The 15,524-nt window shown below is 45.4% G+C and overlaps 1 protein-coding gene and 1 long non-coding RNA gene across 2 annotated transcripts in view; one reads left to right on the forward strand and one right to left on the reverse strand.

The window, feature by feature from the left end:
- Positions 1-15,524, forward strand: part of LOC144614574 (uncharacterized) — a 53,544-nt gene that overhangs the window by 22,865 nt on the left and 15,155 nt on the right. The gene's annotated exons all lie outside the window — the stretch shown is intronic.
- LOC132689890 (holocytochrome c-type synthase) lies at positions 10,948-14,438 on the reverse strand. The gene is given in 6 exon segments (XM_078439222.2): positions 10,948-11,351; positions 11,354-11,516; positions 11,518-11,640; positions 11,643-11,691; positions 11,693-11,943; positions 14,400-14,438. Coding segments are annotated over 6 exon segments (1,029 nt in total).

A 15,524-nucleotide genomic window follows, 5' to 3' on the forward strand; every position in this document is an offset into this window, starting at 1 on the left:
ATGCCTAAGGCCCAACAGGCTGGTGGATGTGTGACAAAGGCTCTTCAAAAAACCAAGCAAAATAAAACCCCAAGTTGTCTCCTTTGGCACGTTTCATGGTGTAAATACACCCATTGTGGCCAATGTGAGGTCACTGAACAGGGAGCTGAATTGGGAAGAGATGTCTAGTAGCTGCGACAACAGTCATAAGTGGCCTCAAGAGGAAAGGACTTCGTGAAACATGGTAACTAGGGATGATGTTTGGGGTCTTTCTTACCTTTGTATTTTAATACAATTTAATTGTACGCTCATATGAGCATATTAATTTTTAATAATGATCGTGTTTAACAACCAGCTCGTAAACTTTCCAGAAATTTAACAGTTGACTCTTCCAAGCCAGTAGGGGCTGGGTCCAGCACTCAGCTAGGGGAACAGCCCTCTGGATGAAATAGAACGGTATGTGGATGCAGCAGAAGGGGCAGGCATGGTGAGCAAATGACCCTGGTCTGTAAGACTGTGCGTTGTGAATAAACAAACGAACCATCTGGAAGCTTCCAGTGGGACAGAGTGAGGAGACAGTGCCAGGGCCATGAAACATTTGCTGGGTTGTTGTTTTATTATTATTATTATTTTTTTTAATGTTTATTTTTGTAAGAGAGAAAGAGAGACAGAGACAGAGCACAAGTGGGGGAGGGACAGAGAGAGGGAGACACAGAATCCAAAGCAGGCTCCAGGCTCTAAGCTGTCAGCACAGAGCCGGATGAAGGGCTCAAACTCACGAACCACGAGATCACGAACCGAGCTAAGTCCGACGCTTCACCGACTGAGCCACTCAGGCACCCCAACAGTGGCTGTTTTGAACGAGCCCTATGGCCACAGCCTGATACCTAGACAGCTGTAAGCCCTGTCACCATGCCCTGATGGTGCGTTTTTCCGCGTAGTTCTAGGTGGACTCCCGGGTGCTCGTCTCTATCCAGGTGGCCATAGGACAGCCTGGGCTTTGTCCGGGGCCTGTGTGAGTTTACGGGCCCAGGGAACACATGGGACACTGTGCAGGACTGGTTTTGAACCATAAGGAGCAGCAACGCTCTGTGCTGGGCTCTCCCACTCTCCTGTGTGATGCCACAGAGCAGGGTCACTTCCGGACTGACTTGTCTCCCAGCAGTCCACCCATCTGCTTCTTCCCGGGCTTGCATTAAAATGCTTTATTCAGGATAAATCTATCCCTTATTCCTTACATAACAGAGCATTTACTAAAATTGGCTATTGTAAATTCACCAAATTCATAATTGTATATTAAATCATTGCTATTAATTAAAAATATAAAGATTCCCTTTGTGATAGAATTGTGTCACAGTGAAAATCCAAAGAGCAGCCCGTAATTAAAATGTATATATATGTATATATAAACCAGTCTTAGCCAGTATGTATTAATAGCAATAAAGCCACAATTTCAAGGCCCGTACTTCTGCTGGGTCTAGAAAAGAAATATGATGGAAACAATAGGCTGCGATTACCTGCGTCAATTAAAGAAACGCAAAGCCATAAATGCCCATCTTTCCAGGAAGGCATCATAAACATGTAGCCTGTATTCTATAAATGCCTGCTCGTTGATTAACTGATACTAAACCTCAAGCCTCTCAGCTTGGGCTGCTGGGGACAAGTGTAGGATTTTAATTCACAGGGACCGTGGGCAAACCAATTTGTCTTCTTTCCCAACAAGCATTTATCTTGATACGTATGCTTACACGTATGATATGGATCATATGTATGCTTACATACATATGTATATGACGTATAGGTCACATATGTACAAACATGTAGGACAGAGGGTTGGGGGCAGTGAAATATCTGGTTGAAAAAAGGAAAGCGTCAGTGAGCCGACTCTTGACAAACACACTGTGAACGTTTCACTTCGTGAAGACAGAGCATCCAGATCTGTGGCTTTGACTTTCAGACTCAGCTTTCCTGTCTGTGCGGTGGCCACGGCACCTCCGTGGTGAACGGGCTCGTGCCTGTTCACCCCCTGCACCATGTGCTGGGACCAAAGGGCCGCTCTGTGGGTGATTCATAAAGACCCAGATAAAAGAGGCTTTGGAAAGTGCAACACACACATTTCCTTTACTCCCAGCTCCTGCAAAGGCATTCCTCTCAGGTATTATTTTATTTTTTATTTTTTATTCCGGTATTCTTTTAATAGACGAGTGAGTTCCTGGATATTTCCAGAGGATGAGGCAAAGGTGTGCTGGGCCGGACCAAACAACCCAGGGTCCCAGCAACGTGTAGGCCTCGGGACCAGTAGGTGGTGGGAGGAGGAGTTTCGACTCTTGTCTCTTCTTCTTCTTTTTTTTTTTTTTTCTAAATGTTTGTTTATTTTTGAAAGAGAGTGCCAGCAGAGGAGGGGCGGAGAAAGAGGGGGACAGAGGATCGGAAGCAGGCTCTGTGCTGATAGCAGAGAGCCAGCTACTGGGTTCGAACTCACAAACCAGGAGATCGTGACCTGAGCTGCAGTCAGATGCTAAACCGACTGAGCCACCCAGGCACCCCTTGACTTTTGTCTCTTCTAGGCATCAAGTTAAGAAATAAAGTGTGTTATGAACCCTGAAATGTTTTCTCAAGTACCAGCTACTATGGAATTCGCTGAGGTTCATGAGTTTATCAGTCGGTAGTCCTCATTTTGTGTTACTTTTCAAGAATCAAATTTATTGAGGTACAATTTACATACAATAAAATGGACACTTTTTTTTTTTTTTTAGTTTTTAAGTTGCAGTTATCTAACAGAGTGTGATATTAGTTTCAGGTGTACGATACAGTGATTCAACACTTCCCTCCGGTGCTCATCACAGAAGTGCACTCCTTAATCCCCATCACCTAATTTACCCATCCCCCAACCCACCTCCTCTCTGGTTGGAACCATCAGTCCATAGTTAAGAGTCCGTTTCTTGGTTTGCCTCTCTCTTGCTTCCACCCTCCCCTTTTATGGCTGAATAATATTCCATTGTACACACACCACATCTTTATCCATTCATCTATCGGTGAACACTTGAGCTGTTTCTAGTTTCGCTATTGTAGACACTGCTGGTATAAACATTGGGGTACACTTCGTATTAGTGTTTTTGTATTCTTTGGGTAAATACCTAGAGGTGCAATTGCTGGGTCGTAAGGTAGTTTCATCTTTAACTTTTTGAGGAAACTGTATACTGTTTTCCAGAGTGGCTGCACCAGTTTGAAAATGCACACATTTAAAATACATGGTTCGGTGAGTTTTGGCAAATGCATCTACAATGAAACCATCACTCTAATCAATATATAGATCACTCCCATCGCCTAAAATATGCCTTGTGTCCAGTGGTATACTGGTAAATATTTAACAGCAGGCTCTGGGAAAAAATGTTTTATTTTAACATCTATTTCTTTAACGTAAATAACTGAACATACTAAAAGTATAAACTTTACTGATGTAGAGGATGTTTGTTCCATAATTGATAAATAGTAATAAACTGTATGATATTCTTCATTGTAAATTGTACGTATTCAGTTGATTATCACAAACTGTTTTCGCTGAGTTTTGCCAGAGTCTTGTATCTCTAGCCAACCAGTGGTTGCAGGGAACTGGTGTAGTTGCTACTTTCGTTTACTTTGAGGAGGAGTAAGACAAAAGGGAAACACAACGTTTGTTGGAAAAATCGCTTGTCTGTCAATGACATAAGCAACTTCTTTGCCAAATCAGATTATAAGTTCTGAATGTTGGAAGACTATTTTCTCAATTTTGTGGTGCAAGTCACAATGTAACAGCTATACACACTACTCACTTTTAAGTTCAAATGGCATGGTTAGCATTTTCCCCAACGCTTTGTTTGGTCTAGACAATTTTAAAAATTAAATCAAGGCATGATTTGTAAAGCTTGCCCGTTTCCAGGCAGAGAGATTTCTGTGTGTCAGAAGTCTTTGCCTACTCCATGGTCCCAAAGGTTCTTCCTGTATTTTCTTCTAGAAACTTTCTAGTTTCAGCTTTTACATGCAGGTCTCTGATGCGTTTCAAGTCAGTTTTTATGGACAATGTGAGGTAAGGATAGAGCTTCAGATACCCAATTTTATCACCATCATGTGGGTCTATGTCTGGATTTCTGTTATGTTCCATTTATCTATACATCTATCTTTATGCCTCCATAAATCCTCCAACTTTGTTCTTTTTCAAAATTATTTTGGCTCTTCTAGATCCTTTGAATATCCACATAAATTTTTGAATCAGCTTATAAATTTCTACATAAAGGCCCTATTGGGGTTTTGACTTGAATTGCACGAGTCTGTAAATCAATTTGGGCAGAATGGACATCTTAACAAATATTGGGTCTCCCCATCCATTAGAGGTAGGGATTTCTGCATGTATTCCAATCTTCTTTAAATGTTGCAGTTTTCAACGTAGGTGTCCAGCACAAATTTCATTCCTAAGTATTTTATGTTATCTTGATCTGATTCCTGTCACTATAGATTATTTTTGATGCTATTTTAAAACATCGTTTCCCAGTTATTTGTTGTTAGGTCCTAGAATGGGACATGGTGACGGTAAGAAAACAGAGAGTCATATTCACCTTTGTGGGTTTCCATTAAGCACGGCGTCTATAGTGGATGGCAATAATGTCTGTAAAGCGAGTTAAATTCTGCTCCTGTGTGTATGCATGTGTCAGACACGTTCTCTGATTTCAAGAATTTTGTTCGGTAAGACTGCTTATAAAGAGTGACTTTCCAAGAAAGTGGATCCTCTCTCTTTTCACTCTCCTCTTTCCTGAAGGCAAGAGATGCTTGGATGGATCCAGTTCTTCTGTCCCTTTATCTATTTCTGGGCAAAATGAATGTGAATGGAGTATTACAAAGAAAAACCGGGATATTCTCAGTTGGACCAGAGCACTGGAAATATGCACAGACTTTTCTTTATCCTGTGTTTTTCTGATAGGCTCCGAGTCTTATTCCAGGAACTCAGCCTAGCAGGACAGCCAGCTTTCAGAGGGCTTTCTCTGGCCCTTGCCTGAGGTCATTGGATAGCCTACCGTTTGAACATATTATGTGATAAAATCTTTCAGGAGCGATAGTTCACATCTATCACCTGGAACCCTTTCTGTCCGCCTTAGTGGAGGCTCCAGGATGTATTTACCCTTTGTTATGGTTTCCAATATGCAGGGAGGTCAGTGCTCTGTGTGCCTAGAATGCTGGGCTGGTGTTCTCAGAACACCCATCTGGAAGACATTGGAGAGTCCTCCCAGGATAAGAACTTGATTAAGGGTTGGAGATAGCCCAGGAAGCTTCCCAGGTACCAGTCCAAAAGCAATGGGAAGATATCACTGAAACACATCAGAAATGTGCTGCCAGCGAACTTAATTCTTCACATTACTGGCAACATGTAAATTGCTTCTGTCGTGGAGGGAATCCGCCTGATGCAGGGGCAGCCTCCCATTTTGCAGCTGTCGGTGCAGAGCCCCCTGAGGCCAGCTGGACGGTGCCTGCACTCATCTGGGATCATGCCAGATGGGGCCCCTTTCGCTGGAAACAAATGAGTTATTTATGATCCACATTTTAATTGGTATAATAAGCCTCCGAAGAAGTTGTGTGGTTTGGAAATAGACATGAACTTATTTCTGTTTCTACAGAAATTTCGTATTTTTTATTTAAAAATCAGAGAGGACTCCTGGGCGGCTCAGTCAGTTGAGCATCCGACTCTTGATTTCGGCTCAGGGCATGATCCCAGGGTCATGGGATCGAGCCCCGTGTGGGGTTCTGTGCTGAGTGTGGAGCCTGCTTAAGATCCTCTCTCTCTCTCTCTCTCTCTCTCTCTCTCTCTCTCTCTCTCCCTCCCTCCCCCTCCCCCTCCCTCTCCCTCCCTCCCTCCCTCCCTCCCTCCTCCACTGCCCCTCTGCCCTGCTCCCACGCTCTCTAAAAATAAAAAATAATAAAAATAAAAGAGTATCAGTTTGGAAAGCTACCTATTTATCCACCACGCCCAGGTGCTCAAGAAAGGTGACGTCTGGTGTGGGTCTCCTGCCTGCCCTAGTCTTCAGGTCCCCGAAAAGGGAAGCGGTAGGTTACACGGCCAAAGGGGTGGGGCCTGAGGAGTCACCACAGTCTTTCTCACTGTCCACCTCTGCCTGGAGGCCCCCTCTTGTCTTCCCTTCACCTCCCACCCACTGAGGACAGGGAAGCAAGTGCTGAATGAGGGACAAAAGGTCTCAGATCCTTGGCTCTCCTGCTTTCTGGCTACTGGACAGGAGAGCTCAGTGCATGCCAGGCCAGAGACCCCACTGGGAGTTAGTTTCCTCTGTGGTAAGGACTCTTTCCCCCAGGGGTCACATGGTATTAGGCAGGGGCGGTGCCTAGTGGTTCCCTGGACTCTGCCCAGGGCACGTAGGTGTGTGGTCTAGGACCTTGACAAGGCCTGGAAGAGGGAAGGGGCCGGGACCCTTGGCCAGGTGCTGGAAGTGGTGGGATGTGGACTGAGGGGACTGGGAACAAGCAGACACCCCCCAAGTTGCACAGTGACATAAAGCGCTGGTGTCACTTACCTGGAAGACACGCTCAGCACTTCTCTTTACCAGCCATTTATGGGATTAATTTTGTAACAGAGGCATTGGCACAGTAGACAGCACGTTGGGGGGCACCTGGGTGGCTCAGGCAGTTAAGTGTCTGACTTTTGATTTCGGCTCAGGTCATGATCTCAAGGTTCGTGGGTTTGAGCCCTGCCTCGGGCTCTGCACTGAAGCCTGAAACCTGCTTGGGACTCTCTCTCTCTCCCTCTCTCTCTGCCCCTCCCCCGCTTGTTCTCCAAACAAACAAACAAACGTTGGGGTGGGTGGGGGGGGGGGGGAGAAAGCACATTAAGTTTTATGTAGCACCTGTTACTCTCCCAAGTCATAAGATCCAAAATGCCAGTGGTTAATCCAGACCTCTCAAATGAACTGGGGTTAACAAACGCTCTGCGGACAGAATCTCCAGAATGTGGGTGGTGCTCAGTTTTCCGTGTTCAGCCCTCCCTCCGCCAAGTGGGGGTCAGAGGTTTTACACAATGCCCCCTCCCTCCAGTGGGAACCCCAGCTCACCAAGTTGGGGAGCCAGGTTCTGTGGGTGCCACCCTGATTCTGTCCTGGGCTCGGCATCCGCAGTTCTCTGCAGGAACGGGCAGGAGAGGATAGAGACCTTAACACACAGAAATGTCCAAAGGTCTGTCTTTGTTTAAATAATTTTTAAAAAATAATTTGTTATTGAGAGAGAGAGAGAGGGAGAACAAGCTGGGGAGGGGCAGAGAAGAGGGAGACACAGAATCCTAAACGGCTCCAGGCTCTGAGCTGTCAGCACAGAGCCCAACGCAGGACTGGAACCCACAAACCAAGAGATCGTGACCTGAGCCAAAGTTGGACGCTTAACTGACTGAGCCACCCTGGTGCCCCCAAAGGTCTCTCTTTCACATCGGGGCTAACCTTCTCTGGCTAAACTCTTGTTTCTGAGTTGCCCTCAGAATTATGGCTCCTTCCAGTCTTTCTTCTTCTCCAGGGTTCTGCTGTGGTCGGGGAAGCAGAGGCTGGGCAGGTGAGTGGGTGCCCCCCTCCCACAGCCCTGCCGCACACAGGGGGACCATCTTCTTGCTCTTTGAGGAGCCTTCAGCCATATGGGGCACAGGCTTGTCTGTAAGGAGACTCAGGGAGGAAACCCAGAGAGAGGCAGTATTATTTGGCTGCTTGGTAGCTACATAAACATCCTTTTCGGAAGGAAAAAGAAAAGAAAAAGACAAAAGTATTTTTCCCGGTACGTCCGCATTTTAGAGATAGCAGATATTTGTCTAGGAATTGTTTTACCAGAAGTGGAGTGATGCCACCCACCATGTAAGTCCCGTGTCCCAGCCCCCAGAGAGGTAAAAGTCAGGGACGCGTTGAAAGGGACCTCCTTGTTGCCTGGAAAACCAACGAAGTGTTTTCCAGGTAGTAAGATCATATAGATAATAATACATGGTGAAACTGTATAGACCTAAAATTCAGTAAAATGGAGCAGCGAGGCTGGGAGGGGGAGCTTTACCACTCAACATCAATTACAGGAAGAATTGTCAATTACAGAGCCCTACAGAAAAATCCTCAACAGGAAAGAATGATCAATTACAGGTCCCATCAGGGAAAGACGTACATGGCATCTCTTACAGATTCTGTTATTCCTGAATAAACCCATTTTTTTTTTTTTGCTAGTAAAATAACTGTTCTTATTTATTTATTTAGCCTGACTATTTCGCTATTAAGGTCAACTACTTGATGGGCTGTGAGCTAAGAACTCCACCCTCAACTCCAGGAGTGCACAGAGCCTAGGACTGAGCTAGCCTGCAGGTGTCCAGGCCACAGGGACCCTCCTGGGGCCAAGGAGGAAAGGTGAGGCTTTCCTGAACTTGGGAGGGCTGCACCTGCTGCAGCCCTCTTGCCCTGAGGTGAAGCCAGATGCTAGGAAGTGTCCAGAAAAGTTTCAGGATTCACTGGTTGGACCAACTTGGGTTATTGGCCAAAGCAGCAGATGTCCACCGTAATTCTTGGAATCTCCATAATTTATAATAGAAACAGAGTTCTCACTTGTTTAACTATTGCTGTAAAACTTACGGCTTAAACTTTCAATAGTTTATTATGTCTTATAATTTTTTAGGTTGACTACTTGGTACTTTCGCTGATTTCACTTGAGACCATTTATGGGGCTGTATTCAGCTGGTGAGTCAGGTGTGCTGACGGCCAGCGAGTGTCAAGCAGTTAGTGCTGGCCCCTCGGTTCTTTTCCAGTGGCCCCATCCAGTGGCTTGTCTTTCTTAAGTGGCAGTGTTGAAGCTACCTTCCAGGAGAACAAATATTGAAATTGCTGTGCTCAAGAATCACACAATGTCCCTCCCACACATTCTATTAGCCAAAGTAAGTTAGAGGACAGCCCAGGTATGAAGAGCTGAGCAAATGAACACTACCTCTTTATGGAAGGAGGCATAAAATATTGTGGCTTTGCTTTTAGTCCGGACAGCTGTTTTTTCAAAGTATAGCTATATTCCCAAATTTTGACATATAATGCTCTTACTGTCCTCTGTTTATAGCTGGTGACTTTTGTTGGTTTCCAGTTGGACCAGGGAAGTGACTGTATGTTTACAGGTTACTGGTATTTTTGTTGATTTAACTAATCATTTTGCTATTTTTTTTTTCCATAGTGGTAAAAGCATGAGCCCTGTTATTTGGGGGAATTAATTTAGGTGTTTTTGTTTTTGGTAGCATAGTATATGGTTATTTTTTGTCTATTACCATGGACTTTTGAAAAGATTGTGGGTCTTTTGTTGTTGTTGAAGAGATAAGGAAATTGATAGATTCATCACTTTATATTTTTCAAATATCCTATATCCACTTGTCTAGTGTATCCTGGCACTTTCCTACAGGACTCTTGTGGCAGGCAGGCTTGGGATGCATTATGTTGGGTAGGTGAGGAGGAGCTAAAAGAAATCAAGAAATGGTTTCCATTTGGGGATGGAGGAGGATCTCTGGAGTAGGGGGGAGGTACGTGTGTTTTATACTCTTAACAATGATCACAACCGGGGCGCCTGGGTGGCTCAGTCAGTTAAGCGTCCGACTTCAGCTCAGGTCATGATCTCACGGTTCATGGGTTCGAGCCCCGTGTCGGGCTCTGTGCTGACAGCTCAGAGCCTAAAGCCTGTGTCAGATTCTGTGTCTCCCTCTCTCTCTGCCCCTCCCCCACTCGCACTCTGTCTCTCTCTGTCTCAAAAATAAATAAACATTAAAAAAAATTTTTTTTAAAAACAGTGATCACAACCAGTGTAATAGGAGGGCTTATTTCCAAAGAGATAAGCTGGGTGGCTCGGTTGGGCATCCGACCCTTGGTTTTAGCCCAGGTCATGATCTCCTGGTTCATGGGATCAAGCCCCACATTGGGCTCCATGCTGACATTGAGGAGCCTGCTTGGGATTCTCTGTCTCCCTCTCTCTGCTTCCCCCCTGCTCATGCACACACTCTTTGAAAAGAAAGAAAAGGAGGGAGGGAGGGAGGGAAGGAAGGAAGGAACGAAGGAAGGAAGGACAGAAGGAAGGAAGGAACGGACCCAACAGTCATTTGTAACATACTGCTCTAAGTAGAAAAAACAGTTTATGAATGACTGGTAGAACGAATTTCAATGTCAAACTTAGCGCTGCCTTAAAAAAATCCGCATTGAGACAGTGAGTTGATGCAAACATTCTGTATCCGGGAAAAATACTCTTCTTGTGACTTCTAACACTCAACAAAATAAAATTGTGGTTTTGAGAGGGACCATCCTGTGCTGTGACTTGTGCCAAGGTTCGGGTTAGGTTGACTGGAGGGAGGGCTTCAGGCAGGAGAAGGAATGGGACTTAGGGGTGGGATAACTTGGCAAATGCTACAGGCAACGAGACCTTGTTGGGAGCACAGTTACGTATCAGAATAGTAGGGATTCTGAAGGGTGAGCTACTATGTTGTGTGAACAATGGAATGCTGGTGACTTTTTCAAAAGCAGAACCACTTATTTATAATGAATAGTATTAGTTCAAATATTTGGCCAGATAATACCTCTTCAGCATCACATGGGCCTTCAGGTCTATATCTCAAGTATTCATAAGAAAGAGTGAGGAATCATTTCTAATTCTTTCTTATTATAATTTCTTAGATTTCTTCACATTATAAGAAAAATTCTTTTTCAGAGGTTGCTCGCTTTTCTAGATTAAATACGGAGGCAATACTGCAGCTGCAGGAGAAACCAAGGGATTGCTTCCCACGTAAGCCGAGTGGGACGAAAACCTATAACGATCTGCTACGAACTGCAAGGCAAAAAACCAAAGAGCGCCGTGCACGGTACCCTCACTAAGTGAAGTGTAAGGTGTCATTACCCACTTGACATTCCCACTACGTCATGAGAGCAAATCAAGTTTGGGGAAAATAGTTTAATGTATTGCTCAGAAACAAAAGTTGTTTCTATCTTCCCATCTCCAACAAGGCGGTGGCTCTGAGGTCCAGTGCCGCCATGCAGCCTCCATTCTGTCCCACACTCACGAGAGAGGGTCCGGAGCGGGCCGGGCGTCCAGGGTGGTGAACTGGTAGTCCTGTTTGACCTCACCGCCATCGCAGTAGCCGATGACCTATCTGGCTTCTGGCCCACAAGGGTGGATGATCCAATCGTGCCTGTCAAAAGCCAACTTGTACCCCACCCAGGAATGAATTCTTGCCCTTGGTGAATACCTCCGAACCGGATGAGTGATGGAGCACGAAGGATGTTCGGCGGCATGAATGGCTTCCTACTTCCAGATCTCCTTCCGGGCTTGCTCGTTATTCTGATTGTGAATTCTGATGATATTATGCTGTCTTTCTGACTAATATCCTCATCCTTCCATTTCCACCCTTCCCGTACCATCGCATTCCAGAGCACCTGTTCTGAAGGATAAACCCACTTATTCTCCGAATCTGCTCTCGGAATGGATGAGTCCTCTCTCACAGTAAACAGTGCAAATGGCTCATCGGTGGGGGGGTGGGGGGGTGGGGGAGGGCAGCGTCTGATCAGGTGGTGGCATCAGATGAGAATCTAGGTGCTCCTTATTCTCGGCCACAGCGCCCGTAACAGGACATCCCATGGACTCACACACGCGATCCTGCCCTGGCGAGCAGGCACAGGGCTCATTTTGTTCTCACAAGATGGGCCACATGCTCTGGACTGGACAGCCTTTCATTTTCCCTTCATGCATGGGACATCCTGATGGTGGGGACGCCATCCGATGATCTGAAGCATGTGAGGTCTGAACTGTAACAGTGGGGGTAGATGCAGACAAATCCACGATTGGAACCGTGGCGCTGAATCCAAACAATTCTGACTCCTGTCCTGGGCCGCTGTCGGGAGCCTCTAACCGCCTTCTCTCTCGGTCACCATTGTCGCAGTCACTGCTGGCGCTCGAGTACACCTCTCCAGAGTTTAGTTTTCACAGGAGAGGGACCGCATGGCTTGTCCTTGGTCCTGTGTCATGATTTCTGTGGTGTCCCTGGACTCTTAATGAGTGAAGAACCTTTTATGGAAACACTGGAGCACCGCTGCAGTTGTGGCAAACCGTAATTAGCTTTTTTTGTCTTCTGAAAATGTTGGCTCATTGATGGTTCAATGTGACCTGTTTACTTGCCAGAGAGATGCAAATCTGAGGCCGCTTAAGAATTCAAGAATGAATTCCCTGGGGGATGTCTTTCTGTGGTCAAGGTAATGACCAGTTCAATAAAGGGCCAAGCATAATCATGAGGTAGAATAAAATGCAGGGTGGTCCAAACCCTGAGAAGGTCTTGAACTACTGTGCACATCTTGATTGCTAATTGGAAAAAGGTGTTTCAGCCCAGAAACCATTGAAATATGCGAACTGAGAGGCATCGGTTATGGAAATTAAAATCAAAGGCATCGAGCTTCACATTTCTGATTACATATTCAAACCACAAAATTACAGTGTATAAAATCAATTTTTATTATAGTCATAAGTAGTAATTAGACATAGACTTTTAAAATTCAAATCATATTTGTATTAGATGAAATTTCTCCACTTCTTTACCCCCACGCAGAAAAAGATCTGAATGGGAAACGGCTGCCAGAGGCTGCTTATCTTACAGGTAGTCCTTAAAATAGCTCAGCTGTAACCCACTCAGTTTGATGGGGACACACTGGGGAAAAAAAATGAAGGGGTTGTCTCCCTTCAAATATTGTACCATTTATGTTCGCAGCTGCTAGTTTTTCAAGCTTCCGACATTTCGTCAAGGAATTGATGCCAGAGAAAGGGGAAAAGAAAACGAGGGTGGGGTAGAGAAAGGGTAGGGAGGTAAAACAGCAAAGACCAGTTCTTCACCAGAGTAAGTAAGAGGGGCCGGGAAGCAGTGAAAACCCTAGCACCCAGATTGTGGTCTCTAAATACCATTCCTGACCTAAAGGAAACAAGGCTACTTGGAAAATAGTGGATTCCAGGTCTGGAGCAGAAAAGGTACAAACAAAACCTGGAATGCCTTGTTCCCAAAGGCAAGGACATGCCCCAGGATTGATGGGAACATGGCAAAAGGACACAGGAACTAGCTTTGGAGACATCCCCACTGGGCAGATCTGGGGGTTGTAACACATTGGACGAAAAATAGTTTGAGTCATACTAATCCTGATCCTCATGCCCCTAAAATGAATGACAATGAATAAATGTAGAAGAAATGGTAAAACTAGAAAATCACTCTTTTGCAACAAGTTTTTGTCATAATGGATTCATAGAAAACTTATACTGGTGGATGCTAAACCACTGAGTTTAGAGGGGGAGAGAGAGAGAGAGAGAGAGAGAGAGAGAGAGAGAGAAAGAGAAAGAGAAAGAGAAAGGGAGAGAGAGAATCCCAAGGAGGCTCCACAGCCAGAGCCAGCGTGAGGCCTGAAGCAGGGCTTGATCCTATGAGCCTGGGATCATGACCGGAGCCGAAATCAAAAGTCAGATAGTCAACTGTCCTTTGTTCTTAGGATTCACAGGCTGAAGTCCTTAGGAGTAAAGGGTCGTGGATGTCTGCAACTCATATTGGATACTTTAGCCTCCCTAAAGTATCTAGGTGTTCCTTATTCTCGGCCACAGCGCCCGTAACAGGACATCCCATGGACTCACACACGCGATCCTGCCCTGGCGAGCAGGCACAGGGCTCATTTTGTTCTCACAAGATGAGAGAGTGATGAAGCAAATGTAAAACATTAACGAGTGGTGAACCTAAGCGAAGGATATGTGGCTGATCATGATACTATTATTTCAATTTTCTGAAGGTTTGAAGATGGTTAAAAGTAAAGATTGAGGGAGAAAAGTGAGCCGAATCAGTGGGATTCTATGTTAGATGAGTTTTAAGTAAAAAGAATGAATTTCGTGGCGCCTGGGTGGCTCAGTCGGTTAAGCGACCGACTCGGGTCATGATCTCACAATTTGTGAGTTTGAGACCTGTGTCGGGCTCTGTGCTGCTTCAGATTCTGTGTCTTCTTCTCTCTCTCTGCTCCTCCCCCACTTGTGCTCTGTCTCTCAAAAATAAATAAATGTAAAAAATTTAAAAAGAATGAATTTAGGTGCAATCACATTTTTAAACTAATGTCAATAGGATTGCAATTCATTCTTATTTTTCTTAAATGAACAAATTTTTAGGCATGTTAAATTAAAAAAAAAATTTTGTAACTTTATTTTTGAGAGAGAGAGAGAGAGGGCAGCAGAGAGAGCAGGAGACAGGATCCGACGCAGGGTCTACACTGTCAGCCGAGAGCCCAACGCAGGGCTCAAACCCACGAACCCTGTGATCATGACCTGAGCCATAGCTGGATGCTTACCTGACTGAGCCACTCAGGCGTCTCTAGGCATGTTAAATTTTAGGGCAAAAATATGCTCACCTGATTTACAAAAAGGTACATAGAGAAATTTCCTTCCATCCTTACCCCCAGCTCCTCTGTTTCTGCCTCAGTTGCCCCTCTGCCTTTGGTTTCTTATGGACCCTTTTAGAGATTGGGTATACATAAATACGAAACATAAATTTTGCTTTTCTTCCTTTGCTGTTCAGGATAGCTCGTTCTACGTATAGTTCTGGATCTTACCTAACAGTATCTTAGATATTGGGGCACCTGAGTGGCTCAGTCAGTTAAACGTCTGACTTTGGCTCAGGTCGTGATCTCACGGGGTTTGTGAGTTCAAGCCCCACGTGGGGCTCTGTGCCGACAGCTCAGAGCCTGGAGCCTGCTTCCGATCCTGTGTCTCCCTCTCTCTCTGCCCCTCCCCCACTTGCGCTCTATCTCTGTCTCTCGCTCTCAAAAATAAATAAACATTCAAAAAATTTTGTTTAGATCTTAGCTATCATTCCGTGTAAATACAGAGAGCTTTGTCATCTGCATCTTTTCCTGTAGCTGCGTAGCATCTACTGTACGAACATGCCGTCATCTGTTTCGCTCTTGACCGACTCTAGATGGCTTCTTGTCTTGTGCCATTTCAAACAATACTACAGTCAGCACCGGTGCACGGACACCTTTTCACACACACTTGCTGGCACGAATATCCGCAGAGGGAAACAATCAGATGGGAACTGGCAAAGGATGTGCTGTTACAACTTCGGTGGCTATCGCCAACGGAGACACGGCGCTCCTTCACATACGGTTCCACCCCCAGTGCGGAAAATTGCCTTCCCCGTAGCCTTGTCAACAGCACGTGCTGCCAAAGCTGTGGACTTTGGCCAGTTGGATGGAGGAAAAGTATATCTCAGGAAACGTTCATTTGCCTTTGCTGTAAGGTTGAGCATCGTGTCCTGTGTGGAAGAAGCACTTGCAGTACCTTTTCTGTGAGCTGTTTGCTCGCATCTTTTGCCTCTTTGTTATCTGATTATATCTTATGGGAATGAGGAGTTTAGTAGAGGAATTAGAACTTCCTCAAATGTGTGGGAAGATAAAGGCCTGGACCAGAGGTGTTGAAAGCCTCTAATGGCGACCGGCAGAAACGCTGGTGCAGCCGGGGGATCAGAGCCTGCGGGA

The sequence above is a fragment of the Panthera onca genome, chromosome E2 (genome assembly GCF_046562875.1).
Source record: "Panthera onca isolate mPanOnc1 chromosome E2, mPanOnc1 haplotype 2, whole genome shotgun sequence".
NCBI classification, from domain to species: domain Eukaryota; kingdom Metazoa; phylum Chordata; class Mammalia; order Carnivora; family Felidae; genus Panthera; species Panthera onca.